General features: G+C 42.7%; 1 protein-coding gene across 2 annotated transcripts in view; it reads right to left on the bottom strand.

Moving 5' to 3' along the window:
- Nucleotides 1-19,634, bottom strand: part of DOCK8 (dedicator of cytokinesis 8) — a 138,513-nt gene that overhangs the window by 51,793 nt on the left and 67,086 nt on the right. For both annotated transcript variants that reach the window (XM_048849840.2, XM_075128751.1), the window contains 9 exons: nucleotides 9,739-9,856; nucleotides 8,786-8,856; nucleotides 7,931-8,069; nucleotides 5,301-5,402; nucleotides 4,493-4,588; nucleotides 4,002-4,236; nucleotides 3,197-3,361; nucleotides 1,710-1,885; nucleotides 58-153 (listed from right to left, as the gene is read on the bottom strand). In XM_048849840.2, coding sequence (XP_048705797.1) covers nucleotides 58-153; nucleotides 1,710-1,885; nucleotides 3,197-3,361; nucleotides 4,002-4,236; nucleotides 4,493-4,588; nucleotides 5,301-5,402; nucleotides 7,931-8,069; nucleotides 8,786-8,856; nucleotides 9,739-9,856 — 1,198 coding nt within the window. The remainder of the gene's footprint in view (nucleotides 1-57; nucleotides 154-1,709; nucleotides 1,886-3,196; nucleotides 3,362-4,001; nucleotides 4,237-4,492; nucleotides 4,589-5,300; nucleotides 5,403-7,930; nucleotides 8,070-8,785; nucleotides 8,857-9,738; nucleotides 9,857-19,634) is intronic.

Here is a 19,634-nt window from a genome sequence, read left to right as displayed (position 1 = left end):
TGTTTGCAAACATCTCAGCCAGGCTGCAGATTGCTCTCGCATCATGTGGCACTCTACCTTTTTATTGGATGGTCTTGGGCTTACAGACACGTTTGATGTGTCGTTGGTGGCTTCAATATAGAAAGACATCCGACTGGAGGTGCGATCTGCAACCTGGAGAAAAGGGCCAAAAGCCAGGGGGAAAACTAATTAATTATACAAAGGAGAGTCAGCTGCTAGCTGTAAAAAAAAAAAATACAAATCTCCCCTACCATCCTCTCTCTCACACATACCCTGTAATAGAGAGGGGAGAGAAACAGTGCCAGGATTTGGAATTCAAAGGAAAGTAATGTAAATACCTCCACCACGTGGCCAAGTATTGCATTTAGACTTTAAAGCTCTCTTAATTCATCCACTCAACAAGAGCTGTTCTTCAAGGAAATTTCAAATTTAGAACCACCAAATAAAATGACATCTGGGAGTTTCTTTCATTAAAAACAATGTCCATTTAAAAGGTGGTGAAATGGCAATACTCATCCAAGCATTGTAAACTGCTGTGATGCAAGTTTTAATAACCTGCAACGTTGTTATTAATGTGATGCAGCTTTATTAACCTGCATGTTAATTTTGTTTTAATTTGTGTAAATTAAAAAACTCCTCGAGCTGAGTTATGTTTTAGGACACAGCAAATAGCAGGAAAATTCATAAACAATTAAATACAAGTCTACACTATTAAAAACTGATATGGATGAATAAATATATCCATATAAACAACTCAAAGATTCATAACCTGCAAATATGACTAGTTCTTCTCCTTTATTTTGTTTTATTTCCCTCAAGCTAGACACATAAGTCTCATTCGCTTTAACTGGAGATGCACATGCACATTGGATGGAGAACAGATTCAGAGAGTGTCTTATAATCAAGTTTGAGAACAAACCACTGCAAAAGCACTATATTACACATAATTAACATCAACAATCTATGTAATTCTGAACAAGAAAAAGAAAAAAATCAGTTTATGTTTCACTTTAATTCAATGGGTAAATTAAGGACTCAGAAAAGAAGAATTCATCACAAAAGCAGATGCTTTTGGTGCCCATACTAGCTGATGTAAAATCACTGTGCCGATGACGGACATCCCACCTAGTCTTTCACTTCAAGTGCACACATTCAGAACTAAACAGGAACTGTGATTTTAAAAAATGGCTGTGAAGAAATGGAATATTTTCCCTCTCGGCAATAGAAGAGCAATTCTTCTTTGTAAGATGTGTTTAACCCTCATTAGAGCCTGATCCAGCTCCCAGTGAAGTCAACGGCAGTCTCTTCCCATTGACTTGAACAAGAGCTGGATCAAGCCCCTCACAAACACCTTAGGCATTGATATGTATGGATCTTTCAGAACACAAGAAAAGAATTATTAGAGACCTGAAATATGCACATCCTGCAGTGGAGACAAAATCCATCCACCCAGAGACAAAGCTCTGAAGACCTTACTCATATCAAACTACTGTTGACTTCTCTGGGACACTGAGAAAGGACTTAAATATTTGGCCCCAGAGCTTTAGCTTGCTGTTTTAGCTCCCAGGTGAACAGCAAGACTTTTTGGTGGCATATGCAGCATATATGAGTAGAGATGAGTCCACCCACAAAGTCTGAATCTGGGTCCTCCATCTGGGTTTTGGGTTAGACCCCATCTCTAGCTACCAAGCTTTATTTTCCTCCCTTACCTTCGATGACATGATGTTTTTGACTTCCTCATCAGTAGCAGTCTGTGTACCAGGAATATCTGGATTGCTGCAGCTCATTACCCGGCTCTGGAGAAGTCTGGACCCAACAGACACAGCTGTGGTGCGTCCAAATGTGTAATAACGAGACTCTGGCAAATTGGCACTTCCTGCTGCACCTGGTCATGGGAAGAGGTTTTTTTTCTTTCTTTTTTTTTTTTTAACCAGGACTGGCTATCATATTAACAACATTATGATCTCATGAAAGCCTGTTTTACTCTGTGCTCCTAAAGCAAACAGAGCAAGAACAGCATGTAGATTCTGAAAGCCTCTCCACCAACCTCACCTTTGATAACCTAACTAGGCACGGAGCCAGAAGATGCAGAGTTAGGGGCAGGGTGGTGGGCTGTCCGGCACAGCCCCAAGACAGAGAGCACCAGAGGAAGATCAGAGCAAAAGCTCCAGAGCACCAGCTTCTCTTTCCTTCCTTTCTCCTTCCGCTTCCGAGACGGCCCGTTAGTTCCTTGCTGCACATTAGAATGATGTACACACATCTGGGCTCAAAACTATCTCCACCCTTGATGCAGGTGATAGAAACCGAGGGCTGGTCAGAAATATGTCAGAATAGCTACTCAGGAATGATTATTCCGGAATAGCTGTTTTCAGTAAATTTCCAGGTGTGGATAAGCCCTGAGATTTACCACATTCCAATGTCAGCCAAATATTCAGGAAGAGTTCAGACTACACACCTGAGCAGGGGAATAACCCTCCCACACACGTCTCTTTGGGTCCAGGCATGTAGGAAAACAAAAACATCTGCTTACTCCCTCCCTGCAGCAGGTAGGTGGGGAATGGGTGAAGCATGGCCCCATCCCCCTTCTCTCTTTCCAGAATAGCTGAACCAGCACACAGGGTGGGAGAAGGGAAGTAATTTCCTGCTGGTATAGATCAAAGGCGAGTCACTACCCATCCCTCTCTATTGTCCCCCAATTTGAGGGATTTTACTCCCAGAGTTACCAACATGGCACATAAATCTGGGGTCCCCTCACTCAGAAATGGAGGTTCCAGAGAGAGCAATTTACATGGAAGGAAGGAATCCCACAACATTTTAAAGTTTCCCACCTGAACAGGTCTGTGTATGTCTTTGTCAGATGCCATGTCCCACCTCTGGGCCATGGCAGGCTGAGAGGTATGTAACCACTACTTGGGAGCAGGGCACAGTGCCACCTGAGACTACTTCTGGGGTGCTGGAGCTTGCTCAGGGCTGCTCCCAAAGGCACCATCTTGCCCTATAGCACCCATTGCACTGTTGCCCTCTCTCCTATTTCTTGCATGGACTATACATTAAAGTACCTTTTAAATTCTGCTCCTTCTGAACACAAATGACTTTGAATGCCAGGAGCCATGCACTCCCCTGCTACCTAAAATCTGAGGGGTTCGGGCAGGTCAGGGAGAAGGGAATTACTTTACGGAGTAGGCAGCAAGCATACCTAGTCTGGCAATATCTCTTTGAGGCTCTGGAAGGCGAAACACATAGTAGACATATGATGCCAAGAGACAGTTCCTCCCATGCTGGTCCTTGCTCAGATCTTTACTGTTGTGAAGACTGTTCACTATTGCAACCACAGATTCAAAGGCAAACTGGGAGAAATTGGCTGTGAACCAAAGAGAAAGAATTAGTCTCAGCATTAAAGGGCATAACTTGGTTAAATCAGGGCATTCTTTGAGCAGATAACATCTAAGCCAGTCACTGTTTAATCTAGACCTTAACACAGAAACATCAGAATTGTCAGACTGGATCAGACCCAACATCCATCCAAGGCAGTATCCTCTCTCTGGCAGTGACCAGCACCAATTGCTTCACAGAAAGGTGTAAGAACCCTGCAGTTGGCAGATGTGGGCTAAGCTGCTCCCCCCACATAGATCTTTTCCTGATCTGATCTCTAACAGTCAGACATTATCTTAAGCCCTGAAGCACAAGGTTTAATATCCCTTCCAAAATTTGTGTTGGCATTGATTATAACTTTGAATATTCGGTTACTGATATAAATGTCAGTCTGCAGATACTGTACCTGGGTGCAGAGCACGTGCTGATTACCCGAATAAGCTGCAGGAAACTGAACACTCCCCTATCTCAAAGTCCCATAAATACCCTCTAGAAATTAAACCAACTAATATCAAACTAGAGCCAGCCAGTTTAGCAAAATGTCTCCCATCCACCCACCTGGTTTGCTTGTGGGCCCTTTCCAATACTACTGCTATTCCGTTAGTCGAAGGCCATGCTTCAATAAGTACCTGTCTGACCAGCTATAACCATGGGCTGCACAGCCAGCTGGAAAAGTTTCTCCAGCACCAAGTGTAAAAATAAGACCAGGGGCTCAAGGCGGGAGGAATTCAAGCAAATAATGCTGAGTTTCAACTCGTGTTCCAGGGCAGCCTCTGTGATCTTCTGATCCATCACACGAATTGGGAAGGTGACTTGGCTTTCCAGAGAATGACACAGAGTGAAGAATTTCTCCAGGTGGTTGTCCTGTGAATACAATCAAATTCTCGGCATGTGATGCTGGACAGTTACTGCATATTCTGTACTGCTGCAACTACAGGCAATCACAGAGCAATTGAGATGGTTGGCTAAGAAGTAAAAAAATCACCAAAATTTGAATGGGCAGCCAAGAGGTGAAGAGCTTTGTATCCCATTCACCAGTCCCCTCAGCCATCCAAGCCCCAGCAGCCTGTTTCAAATGAAGCTTATGTTGCATGTAAAAGACTGGCTGTAGATTCTTTACCTGAGTGTGAATAGATGAAACAGCCTGCACTTCTACGTTAAACACCCCCTTGTGCCCTTCGACCCATTTAATTGGAGGTGACTGTGATGGAACTTTCTGTGTTGAAGATAAAATAACAAGATGATCAGCTTAGCACTTTTTCCTGTAAGTAGCCAAATAGCAAATACTGTTTACATAGAGTGCACATAGCTTTTAAGGGTTTTTTTAATTACAAATTAGACGTACTTCACGTATCGCCTTTTTATTCCACATCTTTTCACTCTAAACTATTCTGCACCGGGGTTCTGGTTTGCTCTGCCAGAGAGATTGGGGTCAGTGATGCAGTTTGAATCTGTCTGGTCTCCGTTACATTAGCAATATTTTCTTACAGGCTCTGCCCTACTCCTCACTGTCTTCTTGGGGGAGGCTGATCCCTTCTTCTCCACCCTTGGGAATACCTTTCCTGAAGCCTCTAGGCAGCGACACTCCCATACACTGTGGGATAGCTGGATGTTCTGAGCCACTAAGTAGCAGGAGAGTATTAAGGGTCATATGACGCAAACCCCAAGGACGGAGCTTGTTGGAGGTCTGTAGGGCCTGCACCAGCAAGCAAGTGATTATTCTGGCACCCACAAGCAGGTGCACGACTGCAGAGCCACTTGGTTTAGGGATTTTCTTTAAAGTCTTTTTGTTGGTTGATTGGTTGGTTGATTTGTTTAAGCATGGGGAAGGGTTCCTCCAATCAAGTTAGGCAAACGTTGGAGCCTAAAATACCAACAGTGCCCTTTTAACTGAGGAAATAGTATCTATTAGTAACGTTGTTTGTTACCTCTGGAGAATGCATTGAATAGTTTAAAGGCAACTTATCCAAGGCAACAGGAAGACAATAATGTCCAGTCTGGAGACGATCATTTAATAGAATTGGCAGCCACTGAAACAGATGAGGCAAAAAGAAAGTGATATTCATTACTGCAGGAGAATATGGCTATCTATCTAGTTTGTGATAATTACAGTCAACAGAACAATGATTAGATATAGACCAGAACAGTTTTGGCTCCACAGTAATTTCTGCCAAAATCTTTGCATTTTCAATTCACTGATAGCTACTGCAGAAGTGTCATCACGCCCCCGCCCCCATCTACAACACTTTGGACAGCTTTTAAAATATATCCTTTCTGAACAAAACAAACACAGAGCTTCCCAACTGGCATAAATTGTTCCGATGAATCCTCCTGGGAGGTTATAGGGTCCGTATATACGAAATGTCAGTGTTTCTAATTCACAGTAGTACACATCTTGGGCGAAAGAGATCTCTGGAGTAATTCCATTGACTTCAGTAAAGTTATGCCAGGGATGAATTGAGCCCTCACAGTTGCCATCAAGATTACTTGGATCAGCATCAGAAAGATTAATCCAAATAACATTTGGATACATTGCATTCTGATGCCACTCAAGTTTGAAAGGGGGAATACATTCAAGCATAACAGATTGGAATCATTCCTTAATTCAGTGAATGGAACCCTGCAGACAAAGAAAACTAACTGATGCCCTGATCCTGAAGACAAATGAGGAATCCATTGACTTCAGTGGGACAATTCCCATTATAAAGGTAAGTATTTGTGTCAGAGTTTGCAGGAATGGGGCCAATAAGAATAGTACAAACTTTACAACTGGTAACACAATCTTTTATTGTATATTTTGTAAAAAGTTAGGGGTAGACTCAGATCCTTCTGAAGCAGGTAAATTGACTTCCAGCTAGCTTACTATGTGGAGGTTGCATGCAAAAAGTAAGGTCCATTATATACTTCATGGGTATCAATGATGCTATGGAATTTTTGTTACCGCAATGTACTGATATCCTTGGCCAACATCTCCCTTCCCTTCAGCGTTGTGAAGAGAATTTGTTCACTGACATAGTTCACCTTAGAGGTGAATGGACGTAAGTGGTGCTGTATGCAGATAGCAATAGGAATGTACGAAGTCACTGGAGAGACAAAGTGGGTGAGGTAATACCTTTTATTGGACCAACTTCTGTTGGTGAGAAGGACAAGCTTTAGAGCTTACTTTCACCTTGAATGGACCCTTGAAATATGTGTTTACTACTTATGTTAAACAATCTGTTCCACCTTGTTGTTCCACTGAGTTGTGGCACTCAGAGTACATTACCCAGACCTGAAGAAGAGCTTTGTGTAAGCTCGAAAGCGTGTCTCTCTCACCCACAGAAGTTGGTCCAATAAAAGATATTACCTCGCCCACCTTGTCTCTCTAGTTTCCTGGGACTGACACGGCTACACCACCACTGCAAACATGAAGTCACTGGAAACATTTATGTAACAAAGGGTGATTCCACAATTTGATTGCAGGCATGGGCGGCACATTGCATAGGCTGGGGAAGGTTGTGCCTCCCCAAACAGCCTGGTGTGGCCCTGCCCACGCTCCTCCCAGAAGCCCTGCTTGCCCTTCCCCCTTGGCCCCAGCCCAGGCAGGCTGCTCCTCTTCAGGGAAGCATACGGGGCCTGGGGCTAGGGCAGCTGGGACTTGGCGTGGCTGAGGCCGTGCCACCCATCACTCAGGGCCGGGGGGAGAGATGGAGGTGCTTGGGCTGCCTGCCCTGCATTTGGTAGGGGCTACACGAAAGGGGGGCTTCGGCGGGGGAAGGGGTGTGAGTCTTCGGGTGGTGGGAGCAGGGCCGGCCGGGGTCTAGCCTCCCGCAGCCAGCAGTTCATGCGCTGCACATGACTGCAGGCCATAAGTTTGTAAAGCACTTTGGGATCTTCTGGATTGAAAGAAATTCTCTGCATGTAAACTATTATTATACTTATCATCACTTTCCTGACTTTAAAAAAAATCCTTTATTGATTAAAGAAAAAAATACAGAACATTCCAACGAGCAAGCCATCTAAGTTAAGACTTATTACTCCCAACATTAGGACAAAGAAATGCATCACACAAGTGTATTACTTCATGCTTTTAACTTCTCATTTTTCTTTTTTTAAATTGACGTAGGAAAGAGCCAGTGCATGATATAAGGTCAGACTTCACTGAGACCACTCTCAGTGTGTAAAGTTAAATACCTGCAGAAGTCTTTGCAGGATCAGGGCATCTGATCCAGTCTGTGGTCTCTATCTGTGCTTGTTCATTCTTTTGATGTAGCCACAAAAGCCATAACATTTGAATGCAGATGTGGCTGCTGGGAAGTGTTAAAATCAAGACCTATTACTCATGTCTGGAAATTGTTATAAGGGGATACATGCAGCATTGTTGTAGCCGTGTTGGTCCCAGAATGGCAGACACAATTTGGTCCAATAAATGATATTACCTCACCCTCCTTGACTCTCTGATAACAAAATAGAGCATTTTTGCCATTTTGGCTGGGGACTAAGTGAGGAAATTAGTTAGTTATTTGTACAAAAAGCCTGTGTGCACAGGAAGCTGAAGTGTAAATCACAAGTGACTTACTGAATATCCCAGGAGGGTTTCTACACATGCTCCTTGCTTTGGCTGACAGCTGATATGGTAGAATGTGAACAGTAGGTGGTGTTTTTCTGTGAGTTTAGCAGGCAGTTTAATTTTCACTTCTTCATAAAAGTCAGGAGACCTGTTTTAAAAATACCAAACACAAACATATTGAAAGATGAAACAGGCAGGAAGGCTACCTTGCCTTTAGGGGCCCAGATACTACTATGATATGAGTTGTCTAAGTCTCTAGTCAAATAGCTAGATGTATCAAGATGTGTATTAGCTAAAGTAGGCCAATGATGTACTCATAAGTAAACATAAATCTATGAATTAGCTGCCCTGCTGAAATGGAGAGCGTACATTGAGGCACCTCAGATGTCTCTTCTCTTCACGCTTGCAGAAATGCCTTCTATTAATCTTAAAACACTCATTTTAACAAAACCTAAATTCTGGGTCCAAATTCATCTGAGTGTTTCTATTTGTTTGGAACAGCTAATTCACCCAAATGAGGAATATTCTAAAGTCCCAGCACTACTTTTTACTTCTGGACATACTTCTTAACTTTCAAATAGGGAAAAATCTTGAATTTCCTTCTGAAAAATAAAACTAATTGTTATTAACATTAATATCATCATCAATAATAATAATACACCCCACTCTCCATGATTTCAATGAATGGGATTATTTCAATTCTGAATGGGACAAATCTTCAAAGCAATATTTGGAATCAGAAAAATATGGAATTTCACTAATCAATTGTGTGGGTTTTTAAAAGCTATGTACAGTTAAAAGCATCCCTGAGAAAATGACTGGTATTTAATATATAATAAAAAATATTAATAATAGTACACATACTTGTTATGATATGTGATAGCTGTGTACATCTCTTGCAAAAATTCTGGACCTGAAGATTTTCCAAAAATGATCTGTGTTCAAAAATAAAAGTAATGGTGATCAGGCATATAGCTATCAGATTTTATATCACCTTTAAGAAAGATTTAAATGTTGAAAAATGACAGTATTTTATTTTCTATCAGCAGGTTGTCATGAATGGGACATACATATATTACACACCCCATTCATGACAACATGCTGACAGAAAACAGAACACTCAGATTTAAATACTTTTTTCAATACTGTATATTTAAACATCTAAAAGAAAACTTTGTTAAAAGAACGTCAAGGTTGCAGTTTCTCCCACACAAAGATATCTAGATATCTTGGGCTGCTGAATGGAATAGTCATCTGCATACAAAGATGTTTACCAGTTCTGTCTCACTGTGGATCTGTTTACTGTTCCAGTGTCAAGGTCACAGGTTCTATCCTCAGTGCTTGGATGGACCTGATATTTGTGTATTCATAGTGCACAGGATTAGTTCAGTGGGACACAGAATATAACACTCTTAACAGGTTTCTGAACCTCTGTGGATTTACTGGTAGAGTTCCCAACATGGCACTTACATAGAAGGCAATGTTATTCTTTTTTAAATAGAAGCTACAGAGTGTTTACTCTTTCATGTAATACATGAAGCATTAGAGAATACAGGAGGATATGTCCCTGTTTCATTCTAATTACAAGTCTCTTCTGCTGTTCCTCGGTCCTTTAGCTCCGCTTCCTGATGCGAACTGCTGCATGCTTCATGAGCACTGTGATCGAAACCATTCTGGTTTCAGTGCAAGGCCCACAAAAAATCATAGCTGTGTGTGAAGCATCGGGCCACAAGTCAACCCTTCACATGCTTTGTCAGTACTGCAGCTAGCTGAGTATGCTCCACAGATGTCTGAACCTGTTATTTAGTCTATATTACCGGCATTGCACAGGTACCATCTTCTCCACACATAAACTGAATCTTAATGGTAATGTTCCTTCCAGAGGCCAGTCGATTTGCAAAATTCAACCTCTGTGGGTAAACATAAAGGAGATTTCTGGAAGCAAAAGAAAGGAAAAGTAAATGAGTAAGGAACAATTTTTTGCTTTTGAAGAACAAAGTCCTGGGCATCGCATCGACTCGGTTCTTCTTCTCCCAATGCTGTAATTCCACCTAGAGACTGAAGGCTTTGAAAGATCTCTTTCTATCTACAGAGATTGTTGGAAAAGGGTAAGATTTTGGTGCTGCACAATAAAGAGCATATGTTTTGGGGTATTCCTAAAGATAAATTATGCCTTTGAGAGGGCAACCTGGCATTCCCCCATTCTTCCAAAGAACCCTGTCGCCCAGCCCTTTTATTCTAGGGCTGAGAGACAAGCTAGCATGTTTGGGCCTAAGGAAATCTCCATTCTCATGTGAGAACAAATACAAGTCCCACTCAAATACCATGGCAAAGATATACCTACATTAGTTGGCTTGCTAGACAGACAGAGAGAACAACTGTTACCAGTCCTGCTGCTGGAGAATAGGGGCCAATGAAGCTCCTTGTTCCCATCACTCTTCTCAGGAGACCCTTAACTGGTATGTATGATGGAGGGATGGGGGAAATCAAGCCAGCAACTAGCCCACAATTAAAACAAATCTCTCTCTCTCTCTGTATATATATAATTTTTATAATTATCTATCCATATAGGACAGCAATACGCCATCTGATGGTCCTCCAAGATCTAGGAGGAGCAAGGGCCACTCAGATGCTCACTGAAGATGGTAGAAGATGATAGGAGACTACATGACCAACAGGGGAGCATAGGAGCCTGTACCTTCTATGGGGAAGGAAGCTGTGAATAGGAGAGATTTAGAGGAGTTTAATTGATTTCTACTAAACAAACAAACAAACAAAAACTCACTTGGCTTTGACTTTCACTAGGTATTTGGTTCAAACCAACAAACAATACACACACATACACTTTTTGATCCGGGTCCGCCTAATGTTTTGTTTAGTTCAATACAAAGCCGCCTGGATGCCCGAGCTGCAATGATGTATTTCACTGATTTTTTATTTTGTTTTAGTTTATTCTTTCATTAGACAGCAGCTGTCTGCTTTTATAGTTGCTGGCAAATAAAAATTTTTTTAAAAAATCTCGTAACACTCAGACCTAGCATTTAAAGCTTTCCTTGCCAAGGAAGGGAAAGTTCAAGGTACAGAGTCTCAGCTAATCCTTCATTCCCCTAGCATTCCAGAACCTAGTGATATAGCTTATTATGAGGCAATTTGATATGGAAACAAAGGAAGACCATTTTCATGTAATAAAATGTGCTGATTCCGTAATAAATGAACATTCCTGCTTTCTGCAGTGAAACGCAAAAATCTCTATTCAGGAAAGTGAGCCTACATTGTCTGCAAATGTTAAAGAGCAAAAACAAAGCTTATAAGAACTTCTTAATAACACAAGGCAAATATAGAGCATTGCTGGATAGGGCTGCTGCTTCTCTCCTACAGAGAAATTGGCTCTGAATGAAGGATATGCTCAGAGATGCAAAAAAAAAAAAAAAAGAATTCACTGAATAAACTCAACAATTCTGTTTCACATTTGCCAAGGTTATAACAACTCAATAGCGATAGCAGATTAACTATGGCACTTAAAATAGTTTTTCAGCCTGTAGTTCTTGGTGTCTGGTTTGGGGGATTTATTTTTACTAATGTTTATACACATATTTAAAAAAAAATGCAGCTTCCTCCTGGAAATGCAGTATACCTTTACAATTAACTAAGCTCCAGATCTTGCAAGCTTCTCTACATAGGCAGATCACTGCACCTGCACAAAGACCCATTGACTTTGGGGAGTGGAGGGGAGGCTATCAGAGTGGAAGAGTCTGCAGGATCAAAGCCCAAGGATACATAAGGGTACTTCACATAGGTGCTGACTCTGTGGGTGCTCTGGGGCTGGAGCACCCATGGGGAAAAAATAGTGGGTGCTGAGCACCCACGAGTAGCCCCCCTATCAGCTCCCTCCATCCCCTCAGTGCCTCCCACCCGCCGATGGGCCCCGCGGATCAGCACCTCTCCCTACCCCAGCATCTCCTGCCCGCCGCAATCAGCTGTTTCGCAGTGTGCAGGAGGCTCTGGTGGGGAGGGGGTGGAGTGATGATGCGGTGTGCTGGGGAGGGGGTGGAACTGGGTGGGAAGAGGCGGGGTGGGGGTGGAGTGGGGGTGGGAAAAGGCAGGGCGGGTTTGAGCAGGGGTGGGAAGAGGCGGGGTGGGGATGGGACCTTGGGGGAATGGGGGAGGGGGGAAGGGGCCTGAGGCAGAGCCAGGGTCGAACACCCCCAGCACTTTGGAAAGTCGGTTCCAGTGCTTCAAAATCAAAGGCTAAAAGCCTGACCCCAGTGAAGTCAACGGCAAAACTACAGTTGACTTCTGTGGGGCTGGCACAATATTGAGTTAATTACAAACAAGAAGCTGCATTTGTGCATGCTATAACAGCAGCACACTAGTCACTTCATACCACTCATTGGGCCAGATTTGCCATTCAGTTATCTGGGTGCAATCCCGTTCTGAGGAAAGCCCCAACGGAGAAAAACACGGCTGTTTGTTATGAAAGTTGTTTTTATGATGGCCTGACAGCTGTGGGGGGCCTTTCTTAGCTAGGATTCTGCCACATGTTGTCAGTGTTTAAAGTAGACTAATGACTATCTGGCCAGGGGGAAGCAGTGGGGAAAGGTTCCAGCAGCAGAGAGTTGCCAAAGCCTTTCCCCTCTGCCAGTCTTTCACTGTGGTGGGGAAAGGCTACAGCAGAAGGAAGCTGCCGGAGCCTTTGTCTGCTGCCTCGAGTGCCTCGAGACTTTTCTCACTGCTGGAGACTTCCTCTGCAGCAGGAAAAGACTCCAACAGCGGGGAGACATTGCACCACTCAAAACAGCAGTGTAAATAGGGAAGGCACTGTTTGGGCTGTAGAGAGCCAAGCAGGCTATGTATCTGGGTTCATCACACAGGGATCAGGTGTGTCCTTACTCTACTCGCCTAAGCAGTGTCTCACCATCTACAATAAATATTTATACATGTGCTGGGGTGAGCGGTGTCATGTATGTACTCTACATGCTGCTGTAAAGAGCATGCAGTCTCGACATCTCTTTAGCCTCTTTGTGCCTCAGTTCCTCATCTCTATAATGGGGATGATGGTGCTTTCCTACATCACAGAGGTTTTTGTGAGGATAAATATATTATAGACTGTGAAGCAGTTTGAGATCAATTGATGAAAAGCGCTATATCTAAGAGATAAGTATTGTTATTATTATTAATTATTATTATTCTTTTGGTACAAACAAACTGAGATGTAGAAAACACAGGTCTGTTTATCACCGTGTACTGCAATGTTTAGGGTTGCAGTACTTTGTGAGATGTAGCAGGCTTCACAGTGAAATTAAAAACACATCCCAGGTTGGTTTATCAGCAAGGGAATGCTAGACGGACTACAGCATGTCTTAGCGGACAAACAAGTGCATGACTTGCCTTTCATTTTGCTGTGTGCCAAGTCTCGCAGAGTAATGCAATCTACCATTTACATTTTTATATGCAATTTCCACTCAGCTAGGTTCTCTCACCATGATGTTATGAAACAGCTAAGGAAAGTGCAAAATATATTGGTAACTTCTACTGAATTATGCTCGGCTGAATGACTTATTAAACAAAGGATATTATCAATATTACACCTGTCAGAGATGAAAAACACATATAGGAGAGATTGTATAATCTGTTCATTGGTTTATGGATCTGCAGCTCTATAGAGGGTGTCACAAATCCACATAATGACCCTGAGTGCTGGATTTTACATTTAGATGTGACTTAAGATGAAAGATGTATAAAATCACGTGTAAACAGAGAGCTCTCTGCTGACTACACATATGAGGAGGCGCCAATGTATTAATTAATCCAGCAAGTACATAGATAAGGGCCAAATTCTGACCCCTTTTATGCTCATGTATCTCCACTGGTCTCACATTTGCAAACCCCACCACCACTAGGGACAGTAAAGGGCAGCATTTGGCACTAAATATCTTGCATTTGTAAAGGGCCAGTGTGGCAAGTCCTGGTTGGTCTGTGTAAGGTCAGGAACATAAAGGTAAATGGAGCTTCCTCGCACTATGCATGAACCAGATACAACTAGCAGCCCTCCTGGTCACAAGTGCTTCACACAGACTACAAGCCACCCCAACAGAGGGAGAGAAAACAGGGAGTCGGACATGGCTCTCTTGGACATTAAGCACTCCTGTATTCACATCCTACATACTACTGTACTAATCTTTGTACAAAATATGCCTCATGAGGTATCACTGGAAAACTAACAACTCATTGATCATTTATTTTATATTCTTCTGTGAGGTATCTGTGCAATGGGTATGAAATGTTACAGATATATGCTAGATTTATGACTCAAGTGTGTTTAAATCAGACATATCAGAGGGAGATGGTAAACAAGTCTACCCCAGACAAAGGAATGTGTTTTCCCCTCCTGCGAGTCACTTCCAAAGTACTCTGAATGACAATGAGAATGTATTTACATATTGTGTAAACGGACCTCTCAAGCTAACAAGGGGTGTAGGCAAACCTCACACTAACAAGTCACGGAGAAGCCAGCATAGTGTCTATGCCCCAGCAGGAGAGAGAAGCTGGGTCTGGGTTTTACTTTTCAGAAGACTACAGTGCAAAGGTTTACTGGTATATAATTACAGGGGTGGGGGCGAACCTCAGGTGATAAGCAATTGAATCAACTGATTGAATACAATATTGCTGTATTATAGAAGTGTATAGAGTGAGGTCTTTTCTGAAAGCTAATGACATACTGGTGATTAATACAACTGTGAAATGTATGTATTGACACCCTATGAGGAACTATGGATACTAAATGATATTGTGTTTTAAAGTCTGTGGCCAAACAGGCAGAAACAGGTTCCCTCCCAGACAGGAGAAAAGTAGCTATTTACCTGTCTACTCTAAGAATTAAGCATGGTGGAATCAAAACAATGGAAGCCCCATTTACAGACAGGAAGGGAAGAACAGCATGACATAATCCTGCCTCTTGAAACAAAGCCATTGAACTTTGGAAGATACAAGCAAAGACAGAAGCCATCTTTGCATCCATCACTAGACAGAGAAAAAGGAACAGAGCTCTTGCATGTTGAGAAAGATGGATCCTTCCGCCAATGAGGGGTTGAACTCTCTGGAAACTGAATATAGGTGAGAAAAAGCATTTTGAACAAAATCTGTACCTTGCTAGATTAAGTTTTAGACTTTCAGAGGCATGTTTTCACTTTTATTTGCTTGTATCCCTTTCTAACGTTATCTTTTATACTTTAACTCACTTAAAATCCTATTTTCTTTTGTTAATACATTTGTTTTATTATTAATCTAAATCTCTAGTCCTGTGTTTGAATTAAAGTGAATGTTAACTCCAGTGAATGTGGCAAGGTGGTAGCTTTTGTGTCTTTAGAGGAACAAATGGACTTTATTATTTCTCCAAACTGCCCAGGAGGGGGCAGGACATTAGAGAGTACACAGTTTGGGGAAAATTTGGGACTGGGAGTGTGTTGGGCTCACCCTGCAACTAGTAACCAAAGCTGGTGGAAGCCAAAGTGGGGCTGTAGGCAGGCCGTTGTGGTCGGAGCTGCTGAACCAGGGCTGTCTAGCACAGACACGTCAGTGTGGGACCTACATGCTTGTAAACTGGTTGTGAGCATCCCAGGCTAGGAACTCCAGCAGCAAAGCACTGTAAGGCACCCAGAGTTGCAGGGTAAATTGTGACACTACCTCTCACTCGTCTGGATTGCCTGCTCAATACTCAGAACACCCTCCCTACCGCAACAACCAGCAGCGAGCAGGCCATGCATGGGAGGGAGCACATTCTCCTAAATTGTGGCACAGCAGCATGCTCCTGTAGGGCTGGGGAACTCCAGGAGCCACTGTGTCTCCCCGGGGATCAGTTTCTCCAGGTAATGCCAGTGGGGCAGTGAAGCTGTGCCTAATGGACACATTCTGGCCTATGTGTCACAGCTACTCTTGGTTTCAATAAAAGTAGAAAAGTAACTGATACACAAGGTTGAAACATCCTCTTTCAGGGAGATCAATGCACAGAGCCATTAGACATTTGTATCTGGTGGAAAGGGTCATGAGGAAAGCAAAGGTATCCCAGTATGGTTAATCTTTCCATTAAAGGCTGTATCTAGCTCTTCTAATGCAAATGCAGGAAGAGGCGAGGTGGAGGTGGGGCCTTGGGGGAAGGGGTAGAGTGGGGTCAAGGCCTGGAGTAGAGCTGGAAGTTGAGTGCACACACACACTCCCCCAGTACATTGTAAAGTCGGTGCCTGGGTAAATGTGGCTCGTATATCATCTTTGGCTCCCCCAATTTTCAGAACAGTCAGGGGGCAACTTGACTCCTCGTGCAACCTCAGTGCTCTCATTTACACTTCCTTGTAACAGCCAGTAAGACTAGACAGGTAAGGGTGAATGTAGCGGGGTGGTCACCCGCTCCTGCCCTGAAGGGGTTAAAACAGCCCTGGGAGACGGCTTCCCTGGGGGAGCCAATAGTAAAAGCAGCCCTGGAAAGGGCTGTGGCTGGAAATAAGGGGAGTGAGAACAGCTGGGGGAAGCTGTGGCTAGCTCAATCAGGGCCCAGTTGTGGGCTGGGGGCCAGAAGCAAAGGAGTCTCCTCTAGTCCTGGAGTGGGAAGGACTGGCTGCCTGGGAGCAAGGTACCTGAGTCGGAGCAGTGCTGGGGAAGGGCAAAGGGAGCTGGGGAGCTCCAGCCTGGTAAACCCCCCAGGCTGCAGGCCTTGGTAAAGGCCCAGAAAGGTTCTGGGACTGCAGAGGCGCAGCCTGAGGATAGGCAAAAGCAGCAGGTCTTACCCCCTTGCCAGTGATGAGTGGCCATTACACTGCAGTCTGCCCCAGTGAGCGGGGGCTAGATAATGACTGGCAGTAGCCACTGAGGCAAGGTGGGTTTAGAGGGTTGGGGGTTCCCCTGGGAGGGGAGACCCAGGGCAAGGGAATACTGCTGGGACAGAACCCGGAGGAAAAGGGCACCAGGAGGGACACGGGGCCAGTGGCAGGCGAGACACCGGCTTGCAGAGGGCGCTCCGATGGCTGGAAAGAGCGAATTCCTGAGATGACCAGCAGGAGGTGCCGCACCGGTGAGTCCTCGCCTCACGACAGCTGTGGGTGATGTAAAGTGACGATGCAAAGGGGCCACACCAGGGCTCAGGATTTGACCCATTCTGTTTAAAAATAAGCAACTTTTTCTCTCTTTTTATTTTTTGAGTGCTTTTTTTGGAGATTAATTTTCGTAAGGGAAACCTTACCCTATGACCTCTAGGATGGAGCACTTATGCTGGGCAAAACACTCTGGGATTTACTCAGCTGCAGTCACTGATTTTTGTTTCTAGTTGTGGGATGTCATCTTCAAACTGCTGTACTGTAAACTGTCTCTTTACTTAGCCAGCATTATACAAGCATCACCGCAGCTAAAGACTGAGTTAGCTTCGCCACTATAAACATCTCCATTTGGGTTTATTATCTCAGCAACGTCCACTATGTCAGTGTGGGCAGCCACAAACTATGACACACATTGCTGAGGACTGCAAAATGACTCAGCGTCCTGGAACACGGTTGATAAGAACGCTGTGGCTTGGCTGATTGCATAAGCCAATTAATAACAATCTCAGCATTTCAAAATCATGCTGGGGTGAACTTTAGCATAAATGATGTCAGCCCAACTGCAAACTTTCTTCCCAGAATTTTTTTTGAAAGGTAAAACTGTTTTTCTGAACACAGACCAACATAATTTGAAGATGACTTGCATCAGATTTCGAACATCAAACTTGAGGTACAATGTAGTTTAATTAAAAACAACCACCTGCCACTCCAGATTTCACCAGTATAGGCCTATTTGATGTTCTTTAAAAATCCTTTATGGGTACTCTCAAGTATTTTTCAATTATGCTAGTTTCACATATAAATAAATGGGGTATAGCATGATGCAATTACTGTTCTCAAGATAGTGTTAAATGAACACCAGCATCTGGAGATCTAAAACTTTTTTTAAAGATGTAAGTAGTTTCAGGTACTACTTCTGCTCCTAAGTCTCTCTGCCAGGTTTTCTTACTTTCAACTGCATTTTTCTGTTTTTGTAAATGCTTTTCTCTCCTCCGTTGCTCCATCAAAAACCTCAACACACACAAAAAACAAAAACAAAAGCCTGGGAAAATCAACTGACTATCCAGGGGAAACGTGAAGCCTGACTATGAAAAAGGTAAACATACTGTTAAAACAGAAGAACATATGTTTTTCTAATGTCTTTCAGTTTTAGTAATTTTAGTTGTGATTTGTAACTATAGCAGGTACAACATTTTCAGACAGAAGTCTGATTTTTAAGTTGAGTTCCTTTAGTGCTAGTGTTTGGACACCATGTTACAAGGTCAAAAATTATGGTAGAAAAATTTTTGTGCAAGTCAGTGTCAAAGCAATATAAATGCTCAACTGTGGAGAAGATGTTTTGATGTCAAATGAAGACAAAACATTGGCCAAGATAATAACAAAACAGTGTTAATGCAAGTCCACAAGACAATAATTAATAAAATAAAGATGACAACATAAAATTAATGCAAATCTAATTTAATTAGAGTCTCTCAGTAAAATCACCAATTCACAGAAACAATCCTTACCGTGCACATAACACTGACTTGGGTTGGAGAACCCTCTGAAGAGAGATCAACTGTGCTGCTCTGTCTAAACACAATGGGGTCAAACCCTGCCCTGACTTGCACACTGTACAACTCCACTGTGGTCTGAACTCGCTGTCCTGTCCTACATCTCCATGAAATTTGACTGCATTGACTTGACCGTGGCCAAGTTCATGGTCAGGGCACAGCAGATCTATCCTCCACCGAAATAAAATATACACAGAGGCTTTAAGACTTTGACCCTTTTGTGCTTAAATGACATTACTCATAATTATTGGTTGTGTTGGTTGGTAGTTCTTCATACTAAGTTACACAACTACTTGTGAGTTACATCCCAGTGTGACTGGGTTTCAAATTTTAATCAACAATAGATATGTCTGTGGATGACTAGGACACGAATACCACACATAATAAAATTCAATATACCTCTAGGTAGACACTATTAATACAGAACACGGACTGATATGCAGATGTACTGTGATGAAGTGAGCTGTAGCTCACGAAAGCTCATGCTCAAATAAATTGGTTAGTCTCTAAGGTGCCACAAGTACTCCTTTTCTTTTTGTGATCACTAAATTAACCTTGTCACTTGCTGCTGATGGTAATAAATACAAATAATGCAGTTATTTAGTATATGTCAACATAGTCTCTATTGGTTCTATTGTTTTCACTCATTATTAGGTCTTCAGAAAAATGGCTGTAAACTTTATCCCAAATTGCAGTTATTTTACTGACTATATAAGCTCATTTTCAATAACTTAGAAAACACAGAAGAAATGGTGCATCTGCAGAATTTTAATATGCTACATTATTTTAAAAGGAAGTACATGCATAAATTCTCAAGATGGCCATAGTTCTTTAGGTTTTTAAAATATGATTTTACTTTTAATATGGATAATAGCCTGGATAATATTTTCTTATACTTAAAATTAGAGATCAGTTCCGGAGTAAGTGTTCAGATCCAGATTAGGTTTACGCTGGGGCTTGGGTATAACTCTGTGAGGTCCATCTCATGGAGTTTCCAAGTAACCATCCACTCAAGTGGGTGTTTTGTGGGATGCACAAGAGGCAATTGGTTGTGACCTACCAGCCCCCATGAATCCT

This window comes from Caretta caretta, chromosome 5 (assembly GCF_965140235.1).
Source record: "Caretta caretta isolate rCarCar2 chromosome 5, rCarCar1.hap1, whole genome shotgun sequence".
NCBI lineage: Eukaryota > Metazoa > Chordata > Testudines > Cheloniidae > Caretta > Caretta caretta.
Note: the sequence above shows the minus strand (reverse complement) of the source record. Positions and strands in the feature narration are given on the sequence as shown.